General features: G+C 37.9%; 3 protein-coding genes across 6 annotated transcripts in view; 1 reads left to right on the top strand and 2 right to left on the bottom strand.

Moving 5' to 3' along the window:
- Nucleotides 1–1,362, top strand: part of sema3gb (sema domain, immunoglobulin domain (Ig), short basic domain, secreted, (semaphorin) 3Gb) — a 45,386-nt gene extending 44,024 nt beyond the window's left edge. Inside the window, exon 18 of the mRNA XM_016231171.1 lies at nt 299–1,362. Coding sequence (XP_016086657.1) covers nt 299–715 — 417 coding nt within the window. The 3' untranslated portion in view covers nt 716–1,362. The remainder of the gene's footprint in view (nt 1–298) is intronic.
- Nucleotides 1,363–4,021: 2,659 nt separating this feature from the next.
- Nucleotides 4,022–9,838, bottom strand: wasb (WASP actin nucleation promoting factor b). 2 transcript variants are annotated; one of them, XM_016231170.1, is made up of 12 exons: nt 9,559–9,838; nt 8,387–8,527; nt 7,952–8,038; nt 7,724–7,820; nt 7,579–7,605; nt 7,461–7,496; nt 6,918–7,110; nt 6,789–6,831; nt 6,492–6,645; nt 5,669–6,072; nt 4,971–5,082; nt 4,022–4,273 (listed from the first exon to the last, which is right to left on the bottom strand). In XM_016231170.1, exons 1-12 carry the CDS (start codon nt 9,658–9,660, stop codon nt 4,218–4,220), a joined length of 1,452 nt encoding a protein of 483 aa, XP_016086656.1. In that variant the 5' UTR covers nt 9,661–9,838; the 3' UTR covers nt 4,022–4,217. The 2 variants fall into 2 exon arrangements, with proteins under 2 accessions (XP_016086656.1, XP_016086655.1); XM_016231169.1 differs by having other exon boundaries at nt 5,669–6,075; nt 9,559–9,836.
- Nucleotides 9,839–10,137: 299 nt separating this feature from the next.
- The window catches only part of slc38a5b (solute carrier family 38 member 5b), a 20,078-nt gene continuing 11,648 nt past the window's right edge, over nt 10,138–18,567 (bottom strand). For all 3 annotated transcript variants that reach the window (XM_016231166.1, XM_016231168.1, XM_016231167.1), the window contains exons 3-16: nt 17,034–17,103; nt 16,792–16,907; nt 16,512–16,585; nt 15,928–16,020; nt 15,364–15,445; nt 15,049–15,131; nt 14,494–14,552; nt 14,186–14,302; nt 13,860–13,939; nt 13,502–13,602; nt 13,163–13,287; nt 12,382–12,526; nt 11,997–12,094; nt 10,138–11,863 (exon numbers count right to left, since the gene is read on the bottom strand). In XM_016231166.1, coding sequence (XP_016086652.1) covers nt 11,759–11,863; nt 11,997–12,094; nt 12,382–12,526; nt 13,163–13,287; nt 13,502–13,602; nt 13,860–13,939; nt 14,186–14,302; nt 14,494–14,552; nt 15,049–15,131; nt 15,364–15,445; nt 15,928–16,020; nt 16,512–16,585; nt 16,792–16,907; nt 17,034–17,103 — 1,348 coding nt within the window. In that variant the 3' untranslated portion in view covers nt 10,138–11,758. The remainder of the gene's footprint in view (nt 11,864–11,996; nt 12,095–12,381; nt 12,527–13,162; nt 13,288–13,501; nt 13,603–13,859; nt 13,940–14,185; nt 14,303–14,493; nt 14,553–15,048; nt 15,132–15,363; nt 15,446–15,927; nt 16,021–16,511; nt 16,586–16,791; nt 16,908–17,033; nt 17,104–18,567) is intronic.

Raw genomic sequence — 18,567 nt, 5'->3', positions numbered from 1 at the left:
CTGTTAAGCCATTAAGTGGATTAATATTAAAATTTTTAGTCTTTTGCCATTAAAATTAGAAATTTAATACAGTGCACTCTCATGTCATTGTTGAACTTGTATGACTTTCTTTCTTCAGTGGAAGTTTGAAAAATCTCTCCGGGGTTTTTTGTCATTATAATGAAAGTGCTGTTTCAAACTCCTATTGACTTTCATTGTATGGACAAAAGCAGTTGAAACATGCTTCGAAATTCATATTTTGTGTTTTGTATCATTAAATTAGAAGGTTTAAATGACTCCTTTTCCTTTTCCTTTTCAGCTCAGTCGAGACAAAGATGTCTTGAAGACCGGTCACGGCATCCTGCTGAAATCTCTCACCCAATTGGATGCCGGCCTTTACCACTGCCTGGCAACTGAGAACAACTTCAAACACACCGTGGCACGTATCTCCCTACGGATCCTTGACCGGGAGATCGTGGACGCGCTGACCGAGTCGGATGTCCCGATCGAACCAGAGCACCGCCACCACCATTCCCATCACCACCCTCCACCGCCGCCCCCTCCCCCTCAGACCAACCCACCTGCTCTCCAGCTCCACCCACAGCCTGAAGTGCGTCTCATCAACCAGTACTGCCAGTCCTACAGGCAGCAGATACAAAGCCAGCCACACAAAGCCAAACGCAACAACCGCAGGCACACGGGAGAACAGGAAGGGGAGGAGCTACAGGAGCAGTGAATGGAACAGCACCTGGGAGGACCCTGTTGACCATGTCCCGTCCATGTGCCCCATCATTATGTCCTTCTTCTAGGCAAACTCGGTCCATTTAATAAAATGATTCATTAGATGTATCAGACTGTGTCTGAACTAGATTGATTTTCATTTGATGCAATTAGCTCCCCTAACTAATCTAAATCTGGCTGTGATGTGCTCACTTCCATAGCTAGCATGAAACCACACAGTTTTCGAAATGAATTCCTTAAAACGTCCAGCCACACCAGCAAAACTACTGCTGTTTTATGTTAAACATAAGCTATTCCATTCTAATATTCAGTACACCAATGACTGCAGTGTAAATACTGTCAGAAACGTTTGGAAACATGTACGTTGTAGAGGCTTCAAAAGGTGTTTGGGGTGAAATCGAAAGATTGCTGATTCAGTCGGTCGTCTCTAAACCCCCACACCATAAAATACAGTTGTGGAAGGAATGTTTTGGAGCATTTGAAGATTACTACAATTATAGCACAATATATCTTGCCATCATTTTGACCACTAAAGCTTTTACTTTTCTTGGCATTTGCATTTGAGTTTTCTGTAGTAAAGTCCTTGCAAGAACAGGTCGATTTGTATGGACAACTAGAAGTGACAAATAAAATGAAAATCAATATAATATAAAAATATTCATTTAAAATTAAAATTAATATAATAATTTAAACATTAAAATGGAAATAAATCGTTTAGAAATTATAAATCGATAACTTATTTCTATCATTTTTACTTTTAAGTGTCACCTCTAGTCCTCCATACATTTAAGCTTTAATTTGAGTCTTTTTTTTTTTTTAGTTTAGAGCTTTATTAATCCCCTTGGGGCAATTAATTCAGACTTTCGTAGTGCTTCACATATACAACACTTAACACACACATACAATCTTGATCCATAACAGAAATTTGAAACTAAAACAACTGTAAAACAAGTTTCTATCAAAAGTGATATTTCAGTATTATTCACGTTTATTGCTTCAGAAAAAAAAAACTACTGATAGATTGAGAATTTAAAATAATTGCAATAGCAATATTGGACATTAGATTAAAAATACATTTAAAAAAGTTTTACATTTCAAATATGTGGATTGTAAAACAAAATATTTATCTAATACTAAAAATATTATATATTTTGTCTCTTTTTTTTTTGTAATGGAACAAGCAGTTCTTTGCAACATGATTGGATCATTGCCCTGGAAATTTAAATGTTTTATTAGGACAAGACTGTGGACCAAAATGACAAAAATAAAAGTTGTTTATAGGGATTATGCATCGGAATTTCTCCTGTATGATCAATGCAACCAGACGTAGATAGATATTTATGTGAAAAGCCCTGATACGCACTTCACAAGTCAGTTATCTTCTTTTGTCGTCTTGTAAAACAAATGCTTGTCCCCAACTACTATGAGTGAAGGGATCTTCCCTCATTTGAACTACTGTATATAGATACAGTTTTTCAGTCTGGTCTCTTCTGTCTTTGACTCTGGACTCTGATGATAGTCAGACCACTAAAAACATTCTCTCTCTCAATCCATCGAATTGAAACATTTTGTATTCCACGGTTTGTCAATGGTGATATGTGGTCATGTTTTTTGCTCGTGTATGAACACAGTATCTGTGCTTTGTGTTGTGTGACAATGACACATGTACATAGAAAATGTATGTATTCGACTAGTCACTGGTCAGGATTAAAAACTAACCTCCTCTCTTTCCTCATCTGTCACGTGACCCTCTGTCTTTCTCTTTTTCTCTCTCTCGCTCACCCACACCATACAACATATTTATTGTGAGAGTGTACATATTCATTGTGTTGTGCTCTTTGGTGGTGGGACAGGGCTGGTTTTGATGGAAAATGTCATTGTATGTATTGTTTATTATCAGGACCAGGACACATAGAGAGATGCTGAGGAGAAAGAGGTAGATGTCTTTGAAGAAACAATAATCAGTTAACCTGTAGACACATATATTTTAACATTTGAGAGGTAGATGTATTTGGTAGATGTCTTTGAAGAAACAATAATCAGTTAACCTGTAGACACATATATTTTAACATTTGAAACATTTAAATTAGCCTTGGGATTCTCAAGAAAAAAATATGGGCAAAAATAAATTATTTTTATCAGTTGGCATGAAATATTTAATATTTGCAGTTTTAAGCCAGAAACGTCTACCTCTTCAAGCACTTTCTATGGAATATCACTTGACACCAAACTAAAGGACAAAAGCAAGGGGAACGTGTTGTGTAATTTTCTTCTGAGAACATATACTTTGGCTAGCCCACAAATGTCATTTTTTGAAAGGATAAGAGACTGTTTCTCTTCATTGGATGTTGGAGGAATATTTATGACTGTGTATAAAAAGCGCTCAAAGAAACGCTCTGTGGTTTTAACCCAAGACATGTTATCTGGTCTTGAAGGGTGGAGAACATATTCTAGAGTCCAAACCACATTTCTTTCCTCTCCACAGAGATGTTATTGTGCAGAATGACATCCGACACAACTTCTCTGAAGAACTTTAATGCCACATAGACTTTCTTTGTCCTGTTGTGTCTTTCCTTTGGTGTTGGTTGTTGAGCAAAACAGAAACTTCCTAAATATGGTTGCTTCCGAAATACTTCCTCTTTGTATTTACCAATGTTTGTGTAGGTTCATTTTAATGTGATTGTTTGTGATAAATATTATTTTATTATCATGGTATTCTGGGATTTGGGAGTCCTGATAGGTGTTTTTTAAAGCAATAACAATAAACTGCTGTTTTTGTTTTTATCTGTGTATTTATTTATTTATTGTTCTAATTCACTGAACAACTGACATCTATCTATATCAAAAAGTATCATAAATACTTATTAATTAGATTATTTTAATACTCTTTGTAAACTTTTTTTGTTAGTTCTACATTTGTCCTGTAGGGGGAGGTCCTGTGCAGCCAACAGATATGCAGAACATTGTACACGGCTTCAGAAAAATAGATATATTATCTCGACAAGAATAACATCACTGGGTTTGTAGTTAAAAGACACATATTTGGAATGAGACAGTTGTTGAGTCAAAAGTATGTGCACACAGAAGGAAATATCCAACATAAAGCTGTGGTTAAACTTGGCAGTCCTATGTTTGGATGAAATCTAACACCACTCCTGGTTTGGCTCAACTAAAGTTCCTTCTTCCTAAATGAACTCACACTGAACTACTGCTGAGCTACTGAAGTGAAAGCTGGAGATGAAAACAGACCAGTCTTTGAAACAAGGCTGAGACACTGCAAAACAGACTTGAAATCTACTCATTGTCAAAGTTAGGGTTTTATTGCTTTATTGGATTTACAGAAGATCTTCAGATCATTCAGTGCAACTTTAATCTGGAATAACCTGAAGATTTCATGCCTATTGCTAAAATGATTTCCAATGAGCATCAGCTTTATGAGCTCATTTTTATGAATTGGTGGATGGCACAAGTTTGTGAACCAAGAGCAGAGAGAAGTATTATTCATCCCATTCATCTTCTTCATCTTCATCACACCCATCATCTTCTTCATCTCCTGAAGAAAGACAGAGAAAAAAGTTTGTGTTTGCTTGCATCTAATTATAAAACGATCATGCAGATAGCTACTAAAACGTGCACGTCAAAGAAATAAAAGTCTTCTTTTATCCTAAAGTTAAAAGACAATCGCATTTTCGATAGCGCGCCTTTATATGCAAGCAGCAACTTGAAAATACATTTTAATGGACTCTTTTCTGTTTATTGGTGTTTTGTCTTGAGAGTTTCTCTTTTTTGTGTGCGTAGAACAACCAACCAATCATTAAACTAAACAGCGCTCGTTTAATTAAATATTCATTAGCTTTGCGCAATCGCATAAACGTTGACGCCTGCGCTGCACTACGTTTTAGCGTTTGAGAGAAAGTAACGTGTCAAAAAGTAACATAAAACCTATTAATATAAGTGAAGAAAAAAACGTATATTTTTACATGGATGGTCCAGGACAAACTGGAATAGACTGTCAGGAAAAATGTAAGTCAAACTGATGCCCAACAAGGAGACCAGCCGCTATTTGAAACAGCTCGAGTGCATGCTGTGTTCCTCCAGTCAATTAAACACAGCAAATATGCAAATAAGAACATTAAGACGTGATTTACAAATGTGAAATATTGAAAAAGATAACCTAGGCTAGGATCTTGTTAACCCATGTTTTGAATGACCCATGGTTGTGAAAATAATAGATTTATTAAATTAGTTACCTGAGGAATGGATAACTTTACTCCTTTTCTGCATCACCATCATCAGAGCTCCCACAATTCCCCCTGAGGATTCATCTTGAGCTGGAGGATTAGGGTCCGGGGATTCAGACACCTGACATAAAAATCACGAAAACAATGGTTATACCGAAAAAGAACAGTAAAATACCCATTTACACCAATATATATATATGTTGGCCCATACTTGGAATTTGTGCTCTGCATTTAACCCATCCAAATGCATACACACAGTAGTGAACACAAACCCAATGAAACGGTGCCCGGGGAGCAGTTGGAGGTTTGGTGCCTTGCTCAAGGGTCTCACCTTACTCGTGGTATTTAGGGTGGAAGAGAGCGCCCCCCACCACCTACAATTCCTGCCAGACCTGAGACTTGAACCCACAACCTTCGGGTTACAAGTCCAACTCTCTAACCATTAGATATATATATAGATATATGAAATGATAACGATAAAGATAAATATAACTAGGCCTATGCACGATAACGTAAAAAAATAGGCTAGTTCTGAAAGTGATTGCACTGGTATTGTTCCTCTGTATCGCTATCGTTATAGCTGTGATGCTGACTTCCCTATTCTCATTTAATTATAATGATTATTATCACGTTATCATTACTATGAACAGCCCTTAATACTTATAGAAACGACTGAACATAATGCATTGCATCTGCATCTCACGTACATTCTTTAGCACACGTCCACGGCGAATTTCATCCATTAAGGTCCCTCGTCCTCCACCACCAGAGGGAGGAGGAGATGGTGCTGAGCTGCCAGGACTACTGGGGATGTTACTGGCTGAAGAAGGTGGCGGCGGTGGAGGAGGAGGTGGGGGTGGAGGTGGTGGCGGTGCACCGCCACCCATAGGTGGAGGAGGTGGCTTGTGACTGTGGCTGGGGGGTGGTGGTGGCGGGAGAGAAGATAGCATAGGGGGTGGAGGCCCAGAACGCCCTCCAGGTGGTGCAGGTGGCGGTGGACCGCGATGCGGGGGTCCAGGGCTGCGTGAAGGTGGTGCAGGACGTCCAGGTGGACCTGGGACTGGGGGACACCCGCCGCGAGGTGGAGGAGGTGCAGGGGCAGAACGAGGACCTTCTGGGCAACAAGCATAATTAAAGTCAAATGAAACTGAAAATAAAAAGAACCGGGACTTGGTTCTATTGATTAGTTGTTGATTGGATGGAGGCAGATCTGAATGCGAGTTTGTGGTTGATTGTGAGAAAGGGGCGCGGTTTATGCAGACAAAATGATTGGAGAAGTCTGGCATATGTCAGCAGAGATGTCTGTCTTTTTCATCGGAAGATCAAGTCATGACATTTTGAAAAAAATTATGAACTCAAAATTAAAAATAATTAAATAAAGTATGCATAGATTAATCGCTTACAATAAGATAAAAAAGATGCATTTAGAAAATAGATCTGAATTTTCATGTCATGCTGACATTAAGGATCTTATCAAGGTGAAATGATCCAAATCGAATTTATTACATTTTGATTTTTGAATGAGCTCACCCTGTTTCCTCATTTCCTCTTTTACTGCGTCCAGGCCTCCAGATTGCTCGATGAAGTCATAGATGATCTTAGATGTTTCTTTGTCTGCAAGCTGGGCATCACTGATACCAGCACTGTTGAACAGTTTCTTCAGGTCAGGGTCAAGATTGTTGGTCTAGAGGGGCCAAAGTCAGTGTTCATATATACAGGTTTGTTACTTTTTTACCTTTATAATTTCAATTAGAATAAGCATTGAGTATCAGTTTATGTGACGAAATTTGCTTTATGCAGTTTTTAAGGAAAAAGGACATATCTTACATCAAAACCAGAGTTTGGATCCCACCCAACATGAGTGACATGTCTGAAGAGGAATGAGAGGCAGCATCACGTCAAACAAATGAAACAAAACACAAGGTGGGTGTCCAACTTATGGGAAAATTCTCTTACTTGAATCCACTAGGAGCTCCGATATCTGCCTTAGTGAGCTTTGGGCCTTTCTTCTTTCCCTTTTTGTCCTTTTTGCCTATGGAGAGTGAGGCTGGTGCGGGGGTCAGCACTGGGGTGGAGCGGTATCTTGATGCCACAATATCTGGGTTCTGGATGTCCACCGTGGCCATTACATTTGGTTGTGAAACTGGACCTGGTTATTGGACATATATAGGTTAAACACTTGCATTTATCAATGAGTTAGACCATGTGATCACTGCAAGATATGTTAACGTCAAGGACATTTCTCCCAAAAATAAACATTTCTTCTTTGTCAGAAGAAAAAAAACTTTTTTCTTCTGCTGAACACAAACAATGTCTAAAACAACTTTGGACACCATTGAATTTCATTACATAAGAAAAAAACACTGGGGCATTTTTCAAAATATCTTCTTTTGCTTTCCACAGAAGAAAGAAAGTCATAAAGGTTTGGAGTTGAGGGTGAGGGTGAGTAATAATGACAGAATTGACATGAAGTGTATGAAGTGTTTAAAAGTGACTCACCATTTGTTGGAGGGGTTTGTGGTAGTGCCCGGTTTTCTGTTAATAAAAATAAAACCAGCCTTAAAATGCTAATCTAACAGTTAATACTAAGTGTATGTTTAACCTTGTGCACACATACCTTCAGACGGAGCATGCTGTTTTTTTTCTAAATATGCATATATATAAAAAAGGCACAAAGAGATACTGATGAAATATGAGGATTTATGGGTAATGAGCCTAGCAAACATTTATATAAAATATGAATGAGAATGACAGTAACTGACCCTGATGATTGGATCTATGATTAATCTTTTCCACAGTCATGTTTCTGAAAAATTCAGCTTCTGTCTCACTGGCAAAGTTCAAACCTACTTGACAGTCCTGAGACACAAGTGCATTCAAATATATTAGATCTCTCAGATTGTGAGATTTTGAGTTTCCAGTGAAAACTTGCGTTTTACACAGCGTTGAGTTTTGGCTTGCATTGAGATTTTTAAAGGGCCTGTACCCACATCAGCTGCAAAAGTGTGGAAGAATCTCATTGGACAGTTATATGTCATCTGATTATACAGCTCTTGCTCCCAAACCATTTTGCCTTCCTGAAAATAAATAAATAAATAACATGAACATGCACGAATATTATCAAAGTCTAAATGGTGCTACCACCGTATAACTTCATGAGCTGAGTTGAGTTGCTGTGAATCATAACTCAAAGCAGAAAGTGTATCTTTATTTAATTTCAGCCTGCTTGGCCACAGGTCAAGCTTGGTCATGCTAACAGGAGTCAGTATAAATCCATTTATCATCCTTGGCTAATATATAAACTCAGAGAACATCTTTATCTGCAAAGATGCTAGATGCATAAACATCCTTCATAACAATTCTGATGAATTAAAGATCAGTTATGATCATTTTTTGCACTACAGATTAGAATCTGAATTTCTAACCTTTATGCCATAGAGCCGGATGTAGTATGAACGTTTAAGATTGTCCTTAACGAAACACACAACTCCTGTATGTTGGAGACTCCATTGGGTCGGACTGTGAGGAAGAGCCATGTACAACTGAACAACCGCTGTGGCCATGGTCTGCACACACACACACACAAACACAATAAACTGACATAAAAGTGTATTAATAAAAGATTAATGAGTGAAGTATTACAACAAAAGCTAAAGCAAAGACATCAGCATCCTCTACAACAACAGGAAGTGGCCTCAAACAGCATTTCCTCTCGCTCTCCAGTTAAACTTTGCCGTTACATACATCATTTGTCACTGCAGCAGACAGGTTAACAGTGTTGTGAAATGTATATATATATAGTATTTATATACTTTTTTAAAATGTAAATTTTCCTAGGTGGAGCTAATTGCAAAACTTTGGCTTTTACAGCATGTTCTGTAACAGGTTGTTTTGTATGCATTCTCTTCATCTTTTTCATTCCGCACACAGACAACGAAACAGCTTGAAAAGCTGAGTCTCCCTTTGACCTTTAACTGACATCAACCGTAACAGCTCCCCATGTACAACTGAACAACCGCTGTGGCCATAGTCTGCACACACAAACACAATAAACTGACATAAAAGTGTATTAATAAAAGATTAATGAGTGAAGTATTACAACAAAAGCTAAAGCAAAGACATCAGCATCCTCTACAACAACAGGAAGTGGCCTCAAACAGCATTTCCTCTCGCTCTCCAGTTAAACTTTGCCGTTACATACATCATTTGTCACTGCAGCAGACAGGTTAACAGTGTTGTGAAATGTATATATATATAGTATTTATATACTTTTTTTAAATGTAAATTTTCCTAGGTGGAGCTAATTGCAAAACTTTGGCTTTTACAGCATGTTCTGTAACAGGTTGTTTTGTATGCATTCTCTTCATCTTTTTCATTCCGCACACAGACAACGAAACAGCTTGAAAAGCTGAGTCTCCCTTTGACCTTTAACTGACATCAACCGTAACAGCTCTAATCTCATCTGTGACTTCTGCACCATGTCTGTCCTTTCAGGAGTTTCTGTTTTATACCTGATTGATTTATATCCCCAAAACATCCTCTGTGGGACAGAATGTCCATCCGTGATTGGCTTTCTAATCAAAGTGACTTCACTCACCACACATCTCCTTCCCAGCAGCTCTAGCAGGCGTTCATTCTCCTGGCTGCTAAGGAGAGAACTGTGCACGATCTCGTGCCCCTTGGTTTTTCCTCTGCTCATCTCTCCTTGATGTAATGGACACTCAGATTTTGGGACTCCACGCCTGGGGCCCTTGCTTAGCCCACAGTACCTGCCTGAAGCCTTTTTAGAACAGGCAAATGGTTCGAAGGAACTGTTTCTTCCGTGTTCTGTAATCTAATGTAAATGCAGCACAGCAAAAGAGAACAGGAAGAACAAAACCACTGCGCAGATCTGCTCTCAGAATGTCGTGGACAGGCACGTGTTCCTTCGCTCACATAAAGAAAGGAGGAGCGCCTTGTACATCCTCCTTCACTCATATAAGGTATATATATATTCAATATTTTCTTACATGTTAAAGAAAAAAGATAATAGGAAAAATAAGTAAAGGAATGAACAATAAGAAGTCAGATAGAGTGCTTTCATATGTCATAAGGGATTCAATGAATAGACATTATAAATGTCATTGTCCTCACAGGGGTACACAAAAAATAAATACATACATGTTGCACTTTTTAATACTGACCACACAATTTTTATTGAAAACGGCAAGTATGACAAAGTCAAAGGCCAGTTCAGTAAACCAACAAACAAATGTAAAAGCAGTCGAAAAAGGCACTTGTTCAACTGCCAGCTCTCTTTGGTGCATTTGTGTTTCACATTGGAACTGTCGATCTTTAACCTCATACAATTTTGGCACCTGTTTTCTAATTAACTAACAAACACAGAGTCATTGAAACAATGTATTTATTTCCCCTAAAACAGAATAAATAGGCATTGCAGGACAGTGGGAACTTGAAGAGGAGGGGGATTGCCATTCTTTAATGGTATTAGCAATGGTCTGATACTGTGAGGGGGTGTGCATTGAGATCACTTTCAAGCGTTGCATTGTCTCACAGTCTACAGGGGACCAGGAGGAAAAGATGTCATTTAATGACATGCAAAGTCATTGTTGATTTTATTGTGTAAGAGTTTTCGGCAATTGTTGGTGCTTTTTCATGAGCAAAAATTTCAGTGGGGTCTAAAATAATTAAAATTTAAAAAAATTTAAAAATGAAATGTTTCCTATTTAATAGTTTTTCCTTTACAAACAGCCTATACAATCACTTTTCCATCAATTCCTAACTTAATTAAAATAATTAGAGATGGGTTGGACAATTCATGACATTATTCTGTTGTTAGATTGACAGATCATTGAGAATATGGCATGAATCGCTGTATTCACAGGTTAGGCTTTGTTTGCATCATTATATGCATCACAGCAATGTAATTAAGCACCTTAACCATAGTTATTCACCTGTTCCTCACAAAAGGTGGCATTCCACCCCACTGCACCACAAAATACTGCAACTGTATGTACCTCACATTTGTTTGACATAATATCCAACAGAAAGAAGGGAAAAAAAACCTGAAACGGTGTAAAGCTGATTGTCTGTTTTCAATTGTAGTGCAGTTTATATCACACAATATTTCAGGACCAATTTTCAACTGAAATAAAAAAAAAATTCTGGTCAATTTCATAAATTCATCAATTTAATTCTCAAATATAACAGACACTGACATATTCAGTTCAGGTCTGCAGCCATTCTGAGATTATGTTGAATTTCCTTATCATGAGCAACATTTTTTTAATGAACAAATTGAAGCAGGAAAATATATTTCAATTTCCCTAGTATTGCACTCTGGGACTATGGCTTTCATTTGATGAGGACAACAGAACAGATGATATGTGACAAACTTGATTGTTTCCTGATATCCATCAGACAAAACAAACCTCTCCAGTTGTTTATTTTGGTTTCTGCTGTATCTTTTAGCATTATTTTAAAGCTATTTAGCGGACTTCCATCTCCAACACAAGCATCCTTTATCGTTACGAGGCCCGTTTGTAGAAACAGCCTCAAATTGGCATGATATTTCTGTGTCCCCCAGAAATCCTCCACCATGAAACATCATAGGATTTTTATCCATTTTAATTTTAAAGATGGCAGGACATCAGTCCTTTCCTTACTCAGTGGGAAAACAGATCTGAGGTGAGTTGGGTCCAGCCTAAGTGATGTTTTGGTTTCTCTCATGTTCAGGAGAGGGGTAGTGATGTTCCTCTAAGAAGGCTTTTTGGACCCTTAAGTATAGTGTTTGAAGATCAGTGACCTCCTCCACTTCGATTCTCTCCGTAGACCCAATCCAGTGTGATGAACGTCATGCTCATGCTCATAAAGATGAAGCCCAGAGCAGTGAAGCAGGCAGCCTGAAACACAAGAGCAGGAGCTTTTAATGACTGCGAACATCTGACTAACAGGTAACCATAATAAAATTGCATTCTCTTTTGATTGATTTGAATCTTATTTTCATTCAAAATGTAGAGAAAGTTTAAGACATGCCTGAATTTTTGGTCTTGAGTTCAGTGGTTCGCTGGAAACGATACGGATGTAAAAAAGACCTGGGAGAATGAAGATCAAGCTCGGAGCAGAGGTTGCACCTATGAAATGAACAAAAAATGAATGACACTTCTAAGCTGAAGGTGTGGTCACATTAGTGAAATTTGGGCAAAAAAGATCCATTTGCTAACTGTCAATATAGTGTCAGTAGTCAAAGAGATGTAGGTAGCACAGCGTACACAGAAGTTACTTTCAGTCATTTAGTCATTTATTATGCTTATTACATTTTCTTGCAAATAAACTAAAACTACAGTAATGTTCTTTCACTGCATTGCAAGCATTGGTATTTTCTTTAAGTGCATTTCTACAATTTTCATTATTTACTCACCAATGATGCCAAAAATGTCACGAATGTTGGGCACACAAATGACAAGCAGGTTGACTACGAAAAGGAGACACAATGCAATAGAGATGTGACGCACCCAGTGGAAGGGCTTATCAGGGAATAGAAGCTGAAGGAGGGCTCTACGAATCTGAAAACACAATATGACAAAGAAATTGAAATAATTTAAACATCTGCCCTGCATTCAAACATTGTTTACTGAGTCTTTCAACATTTAAGGGACACTCAAAAAAGTCAACACCAGTTAAGTAACATTTGAAACTTCTTAAACTGTAAACCATTGTTTCCGGCCAACTGTCTTACACGGGTTCATGAGGTCACGCTTGATGTAAGCATGACCACATTGTGATTTAAGCACATTGTGTGAAAGTGCTGACATAGTGCTTTACCAAGCTCTCAGGAACCAAGCATATGACAGTTGGCTGGAAGTGCTGGATTATAGTCCAAAAAGTTAAAAATGTTAGTATTTGTCTCACACATTCCTATCATTTCTCTTCAGAAAACATTGATTTATCAACTTTGGTCATATAGATTGCTATCATGTTCGGTTTGTGTGGTTTTTGAAGCATACACTTGCAGTATATGCACTCGAAAAAATGTATGTTCATCTGAAGAAAGACGAGTAAGTGCGAGTATCATTTTTGTGTGGAGTATCCCTTTACATTTTGACAGTATGTTACAACATGGTTTTGTCTTTTCAGAAATATTAACCAGGAAAGCTAGTTGGACATCACCATGTAACTCTGTCAATAAAGAGTCTCATTACCGGGAAGAGCACAACAGGAACAGTCAGAGTCACGGCCACCAGCACGGCCACACGCACACACAGGATGAGCGTGTCCAGAGGATCCACCTTGCTGTAGGTGTGTAGAAGTTCTGCCTCTGTGTTTACTGAGAGATTCATATATATTGAGATTAACTATTATTTCTAGGCTGTGCTTAAATTACACACACAAGTAAACAGATACAAGTCCCAAAACTTGTTTATTTTGAAACAACTATGCCAGAGACAAATGTGAGTCTAGCCTATAATAACCAGACAGCATCAGTGATGACTCGCATGCAGGATTAGACAAAATGTTTAATTTATAACCAGAGTGCTTACAATAAAAGGTGAGGTAGCCAAAGATGGCAGTGAGCAGATACATGACAAACATCCCCAGGATGGACACGTTGGCAATGGCCTGCATCCGTCTTTTTGTGGGACTAGAAGTATCAAAACAACAATCATAAAAGGAGATTTATTTTTGACACATGTCTCTCTTTTTGCAACAAAATAATAGAGAATCTTCCTTTTAAATGCCCAATGTCTTGATACAGTTTAAAAGTTTTAAAACCAAAGTTTTGAATGGTAGTGTATATTATAAGTGTCTGTCAAAAGAAATACAAACTGTTTTTTACACCACCATTATTATTAGTGGTCATGAATATTTTCATAGTGAGCGTGTGTTTTCTGAACGTACTTGCGCAGCTCGGTGTAGATCGGCAGCACCTCAGGGTGGCATACAAAAGCGAAGGCCAAGATGGGAACCGTGTAGGCTGTCTGCAAAACAACCAGAGTAACTGAAATTACACAAGGCCGTTCCCGATCTCACACAGTGAGGCGGTCTCACACCTGTGTCATCATACTGAAATTAGTAGTTGCTTGGTAACTTTATTTCCATCGACGTACTAAGCATTTCCTGTCTGTTTCTGTCTGACCTGGTGTGGAGGTCATAAAGTGTTAAACATGGTACTTAGAAATGGACTTCCTGAATAGATTCTTGCAATGATAAGGACAGTTCCTGACCTGCTGGTTCATAGTGAAGTATTTGGCTTCACATTCACCATCAATAGATATGTTTTCAGCAGTGTGGTTGGTGAAACCGTCAAAAGGACAAGGGATGTTGAACTTCTTATAGATGACCTAGGGAACACAAACGTGAAGTTAAAATGACAAACAGGAGATGACGAAAGCCAAAAATGAGACAAGGAGAAAGAGAGCCACAAATATCGAAGAGTGTAAAAGAGTTTATAAGAGAAATAGCAATGTTTTGAGTGATCTTTTGATCTTTCACAAAAAGCCCACACACAGACCACAGCATTAAGTGAACTTACTGAGATCAGGAAGAAAACCATACATGTCAGAGAGAAGCCACTGGTGTAACCCAAGTACCCTGCAACAAAAAACAGGCAATATTCCACAAAATGTTCATATTATACTATATTATCACCCAGCTCTATTCTGCTAATATGGGACTATAAGGCGTGAAGACACATTAAGATACTGTAAACATGTATACAGCGCTATACAAATCAATTTGACTTGACTTGGCTCTGCCACCAGTTCCCTGTGGTTATTTCAGTTCGTTTATGGTTACAAATCAGTGCTTTCAACAGAAATCATTTACCACATTTACAGATCTGTAGATTTAAAATCTGAAAATTTTCCAATTAGTCCAAAAACTGCCACAAAATGTTCTTTAAAACATCAATAAATCACACTGGATTCTACTTTAGGATTCTACATAAAAAGCAACGGATCCTTTTAAATGTGTTTATGAGCAAAATAGATTGTGAGAGGACAATATTATGGACATTGGCAATGTGACAAACAAATAGAAAGGATGAGAAAAGGCCCAAACACAACAAACACAGAGCAGAATAGCTTACCAAGTTGTCTCATCAGGGCAAGGGGCAAGATGATTAAAATGGACACAATGATGATCAAATAGTTGCCATTCAGGAACCACTCACTTCAAAAAAGGAGAGAATAAGTTAAAGTGAAAAACCAGCCAACTCACGTTCAGCAAGGAACTTAGCAAATGTTTGTGTATTTCAACAATAGTTGGGGAATTTGGATTGCTCTGAGGCGGGAATGTTCCAGCGGTTACCTTGGATGACCCAAAAAATGTTATCTAATTCTTGGCTAGATTAAATTAGACTCATTAGGAGAACACGGGGATAAGCAGATGATTGTTTTCTCACCCACTGCTGTGCTGAAGGCCAAGGAAAGCCTGAATAACCAGAGGTAATTCATACTTCACAATGAAGAGGTAGCTAGACATAGCTGAAAGAAAGAGAGAGACGGATTCATCAAACACAGTTTGGTCGTACTGACTCCCTTATACAGTAAATGGCAGATCTTTGTGGCTTGTAGACTAAGGTGACTTTTGCCTGTGGAGTATATATTATAATACCGCTGGCAGGACAATAAAACTTTTGTTACATCGTCTGAGAGAGAACATTACGTAACATAGTGCTGCTATCATATGGACATATATCATTCCTCATAAAACTCTGGGACTGCTACTAAACCACTGTATTTTTAAAGGCTTATGATCATTTAAAAGCCTTTATAAATTTACATTTTCATGTCCTACTAACCAACCAAATTATAGAGAGATATTATTTCAATCTAATGGAGAATAATAAATCATAATCAGTATAACTGGATCTGGTACAGTGTTCAACGAAAGAGTCAGCAAAAAGATACAGAGAAAAAAGGGAGTTTGAAAATAAGATCAGAACTGACTCAAAACTCTAACTTACCACCAATGTTGTGCATTGTTATGACAAGAGCTGCCAGTATTTTTCCCGGGTGTCCAAATGCTCGTTTACCCAGTTGTTCATAAGCGCGAATCCCTGTACAGACAGGTTAGTGATATAATGATTTATCCTGATGGACTAACTAAAATCCTTATATACAGTGGGGTCCAAAAGTCTGACATCACACTGAAAATATGGCATTCAAAATTTAATTTAACCTGAAAATAATCAAAAAGCTTTAGATTAAAGATTTAAAGTTTAGTTTAACGTTTAAAGATTTAAAGTTTAGTTAAATTTTTAACGTTTATATTAAATTATGTCTTCATCATTATCATTATATCAAAAGAGTGACAATAACAAGACATTCTGAAATGTGTATATATTTTATATGATATATATTATTATATTAATTATTTATTATTTACTCTCAATTCAGCTTTTCACTCAAATTGCTATAATGATTTTTAATAAAAATACTGTATTTAATTGAAATAGAAGCATTTAACCCCACTGTACAAAAAGAAGCAATATTAAAAGTCTATTTTTATTTTTATAAATAATGACCAAATCTCTTGAATCGGCCGTACCTACAACCCCTGCGCTCCTCAGCAGAAGATGGACAGAGTATGATGACATGACAGCAATGCAGGTCAACAAGATCCTGTTAAAACAGAACAGAAAAACATAAATGATGACTTGTGAAAATGTAAATGCTCTATGTAGTTAAAAATATGTGCTAAAAACAATCAAAGATTTATACAATGTTTATTAGATCATTCAAATGGTAAGAAATTCCATGTAAGGGCACTTACATTGCATCTAGTTGTGAAACTGAGGGATTTGAGGTGCATTCTGGGATATACTCACAGAAAGAGAATGATACCAGTGTTGGACATGGCGTAAGACAGTCCCAGAATCCCACTGCCCATGATGGCATTGCTGAGGTTGAAGACAGACATTCCAAATGATGTCTTTCCTTCAAACTAGCAGAAACAACAGACACAGAGACAATAAAAGGGAAGGAGTGGGGGGGAATAACAACCACAGATTCATTATAGACTGGTGAAAATCGGCTGCTTTATTAATATGAGCTTGATTTCTGCACTCACATCTGTAAACTGAGGGGGTTTTCCTCCATCACTCTTGTGTGGTAAAAACTCCTCTTGTTCAGGTGACTCTCTAAAACATATAGACAAAAGTCACACTCTATAAATGCAGCTATTATCAGGACATCAATTATGATGCTACAAAGTTTAAAAGTCTAATGTGTAAGTATTGGTAGCGTAGCCTGCTTGTTCACTATAGTTAACCGTTTGGAACTTTTTCATTTACTCTTTACATTTATTGTCCCCTGACATTCATTTTGTAGGCAGTAAATGGTAAATCAGGGGGTTCAGGTTCATAAAATTAATTGAAGCCAAGGACCCTTTCCAACTTTTATGTCAAAGGTAACCCTTTTGCCTTACAAGACCCCCATTAAAATGATACAAAGTGATGTGCTTGAAATTTAAACAGCCCAGGCCCAGTTTATCATGGTGTTTATATGTCATAAAATGTGTCAAGGATGATATCACTTAATATGTTGATGTTGAACAGTTAATGCTGATTTGTTCAACCTGTATGGAATGCATTAATGTGACTATAGATCCAAGGTTATTTCTTGTGTGCTAATGAGGTGAAGGCTATGCTGTGGTATGGTGCTAAATTTCTCACTCCCTGGAAAAAAATATTTTAATGATGTTGCAATGCTCACATTTTCCTTTTAGGTTCATTTTAAGTTCACCCAAATATTCACTTAAAATAAATGTAACTCTGCTTATGACTATCTAGCATAGTGTTAGTTCTGGCAGGTCACGTTATCAAGCTCGCATCAGCTGATCCCCATCAACCTATGGGAATATGACACCTATCTAATCAGAATCAGAATCAGAATCAGAAGAGCTTTATTACCAAGTATGTTTACACACACAAGGAATTTGACTTGACGACAGGAGCTTCCAGTGTAGAAGAAAGTACAAACATAGTGCAGACATACATAGGAATAACACAGTAGGGATGTAATGATATGTTATTTACAAAGTGTGCAGTTTAATATAAATGGACGATGTATAATTATGAAAGATTAATTGTTCAGGCTGAATATAGCCTGTGGGAAAAAACCAAACCAGACTGTTATTGATAAACACAGGACAAACTCAATGATAGCAGAGTAGAACTGTTTCAGCAGCTCCTGTGGCATGTTGAATTTCCTCAGCTGGCGAAGGAAGTACAACCTCTGCTGGGCCTTTTTTGCAATGGAGTCTATGTGTGTGTCCCACTTCAGGTCCTGAGAGATAGTGGTGCCCAGGAACCTGAATTACTCCACTGCAGCCACAGTGCTGTCCATGATAATGAGTGGGGGGAGTGCAGGGGGGTTTCTCCTGAAGTCCACGATCATCTCCACAGTTTTGAGCATGTTAAGCTCCAGGTTGTTAAGACTGCACCAGACAGCCAGCTCTTTAACCTCCTGTTTGTAAGCAGACTCGTCTCCGTCCTTGATGAGGCCGATGACTGTAGTGTCGTCTGCGAACTTCTGGAGCTTGACAGAGGGGTCTTTAGAGGTGCAGTCATTCGTGTAGAGAGAGAAGAGCAGTGGGGAGAGGA

This window comes from Sinocyclocheilus grahami, unplaced genomic scaffold, assembly GCF_001515645.1.
Source record: "Sinocyclocheilus grahami isolate Dianchi unplaced genomic scaffold, SAMN03320097.WGS_v1.1 scaffold384.1, whole genome shotgun sequence".
Taxonomy (NCBI): Eukaryota; Metazoa; Chordata; class Actinopteri; order Cypriniformes; family Cyprinidae; genus Sinocyclocheilus; species Sinocyclocheilus grahami.
Note: the sequence above shows the minus strand (reverse complement) of the source record. Positions and strands in the feature narration are given on the sequence as shown.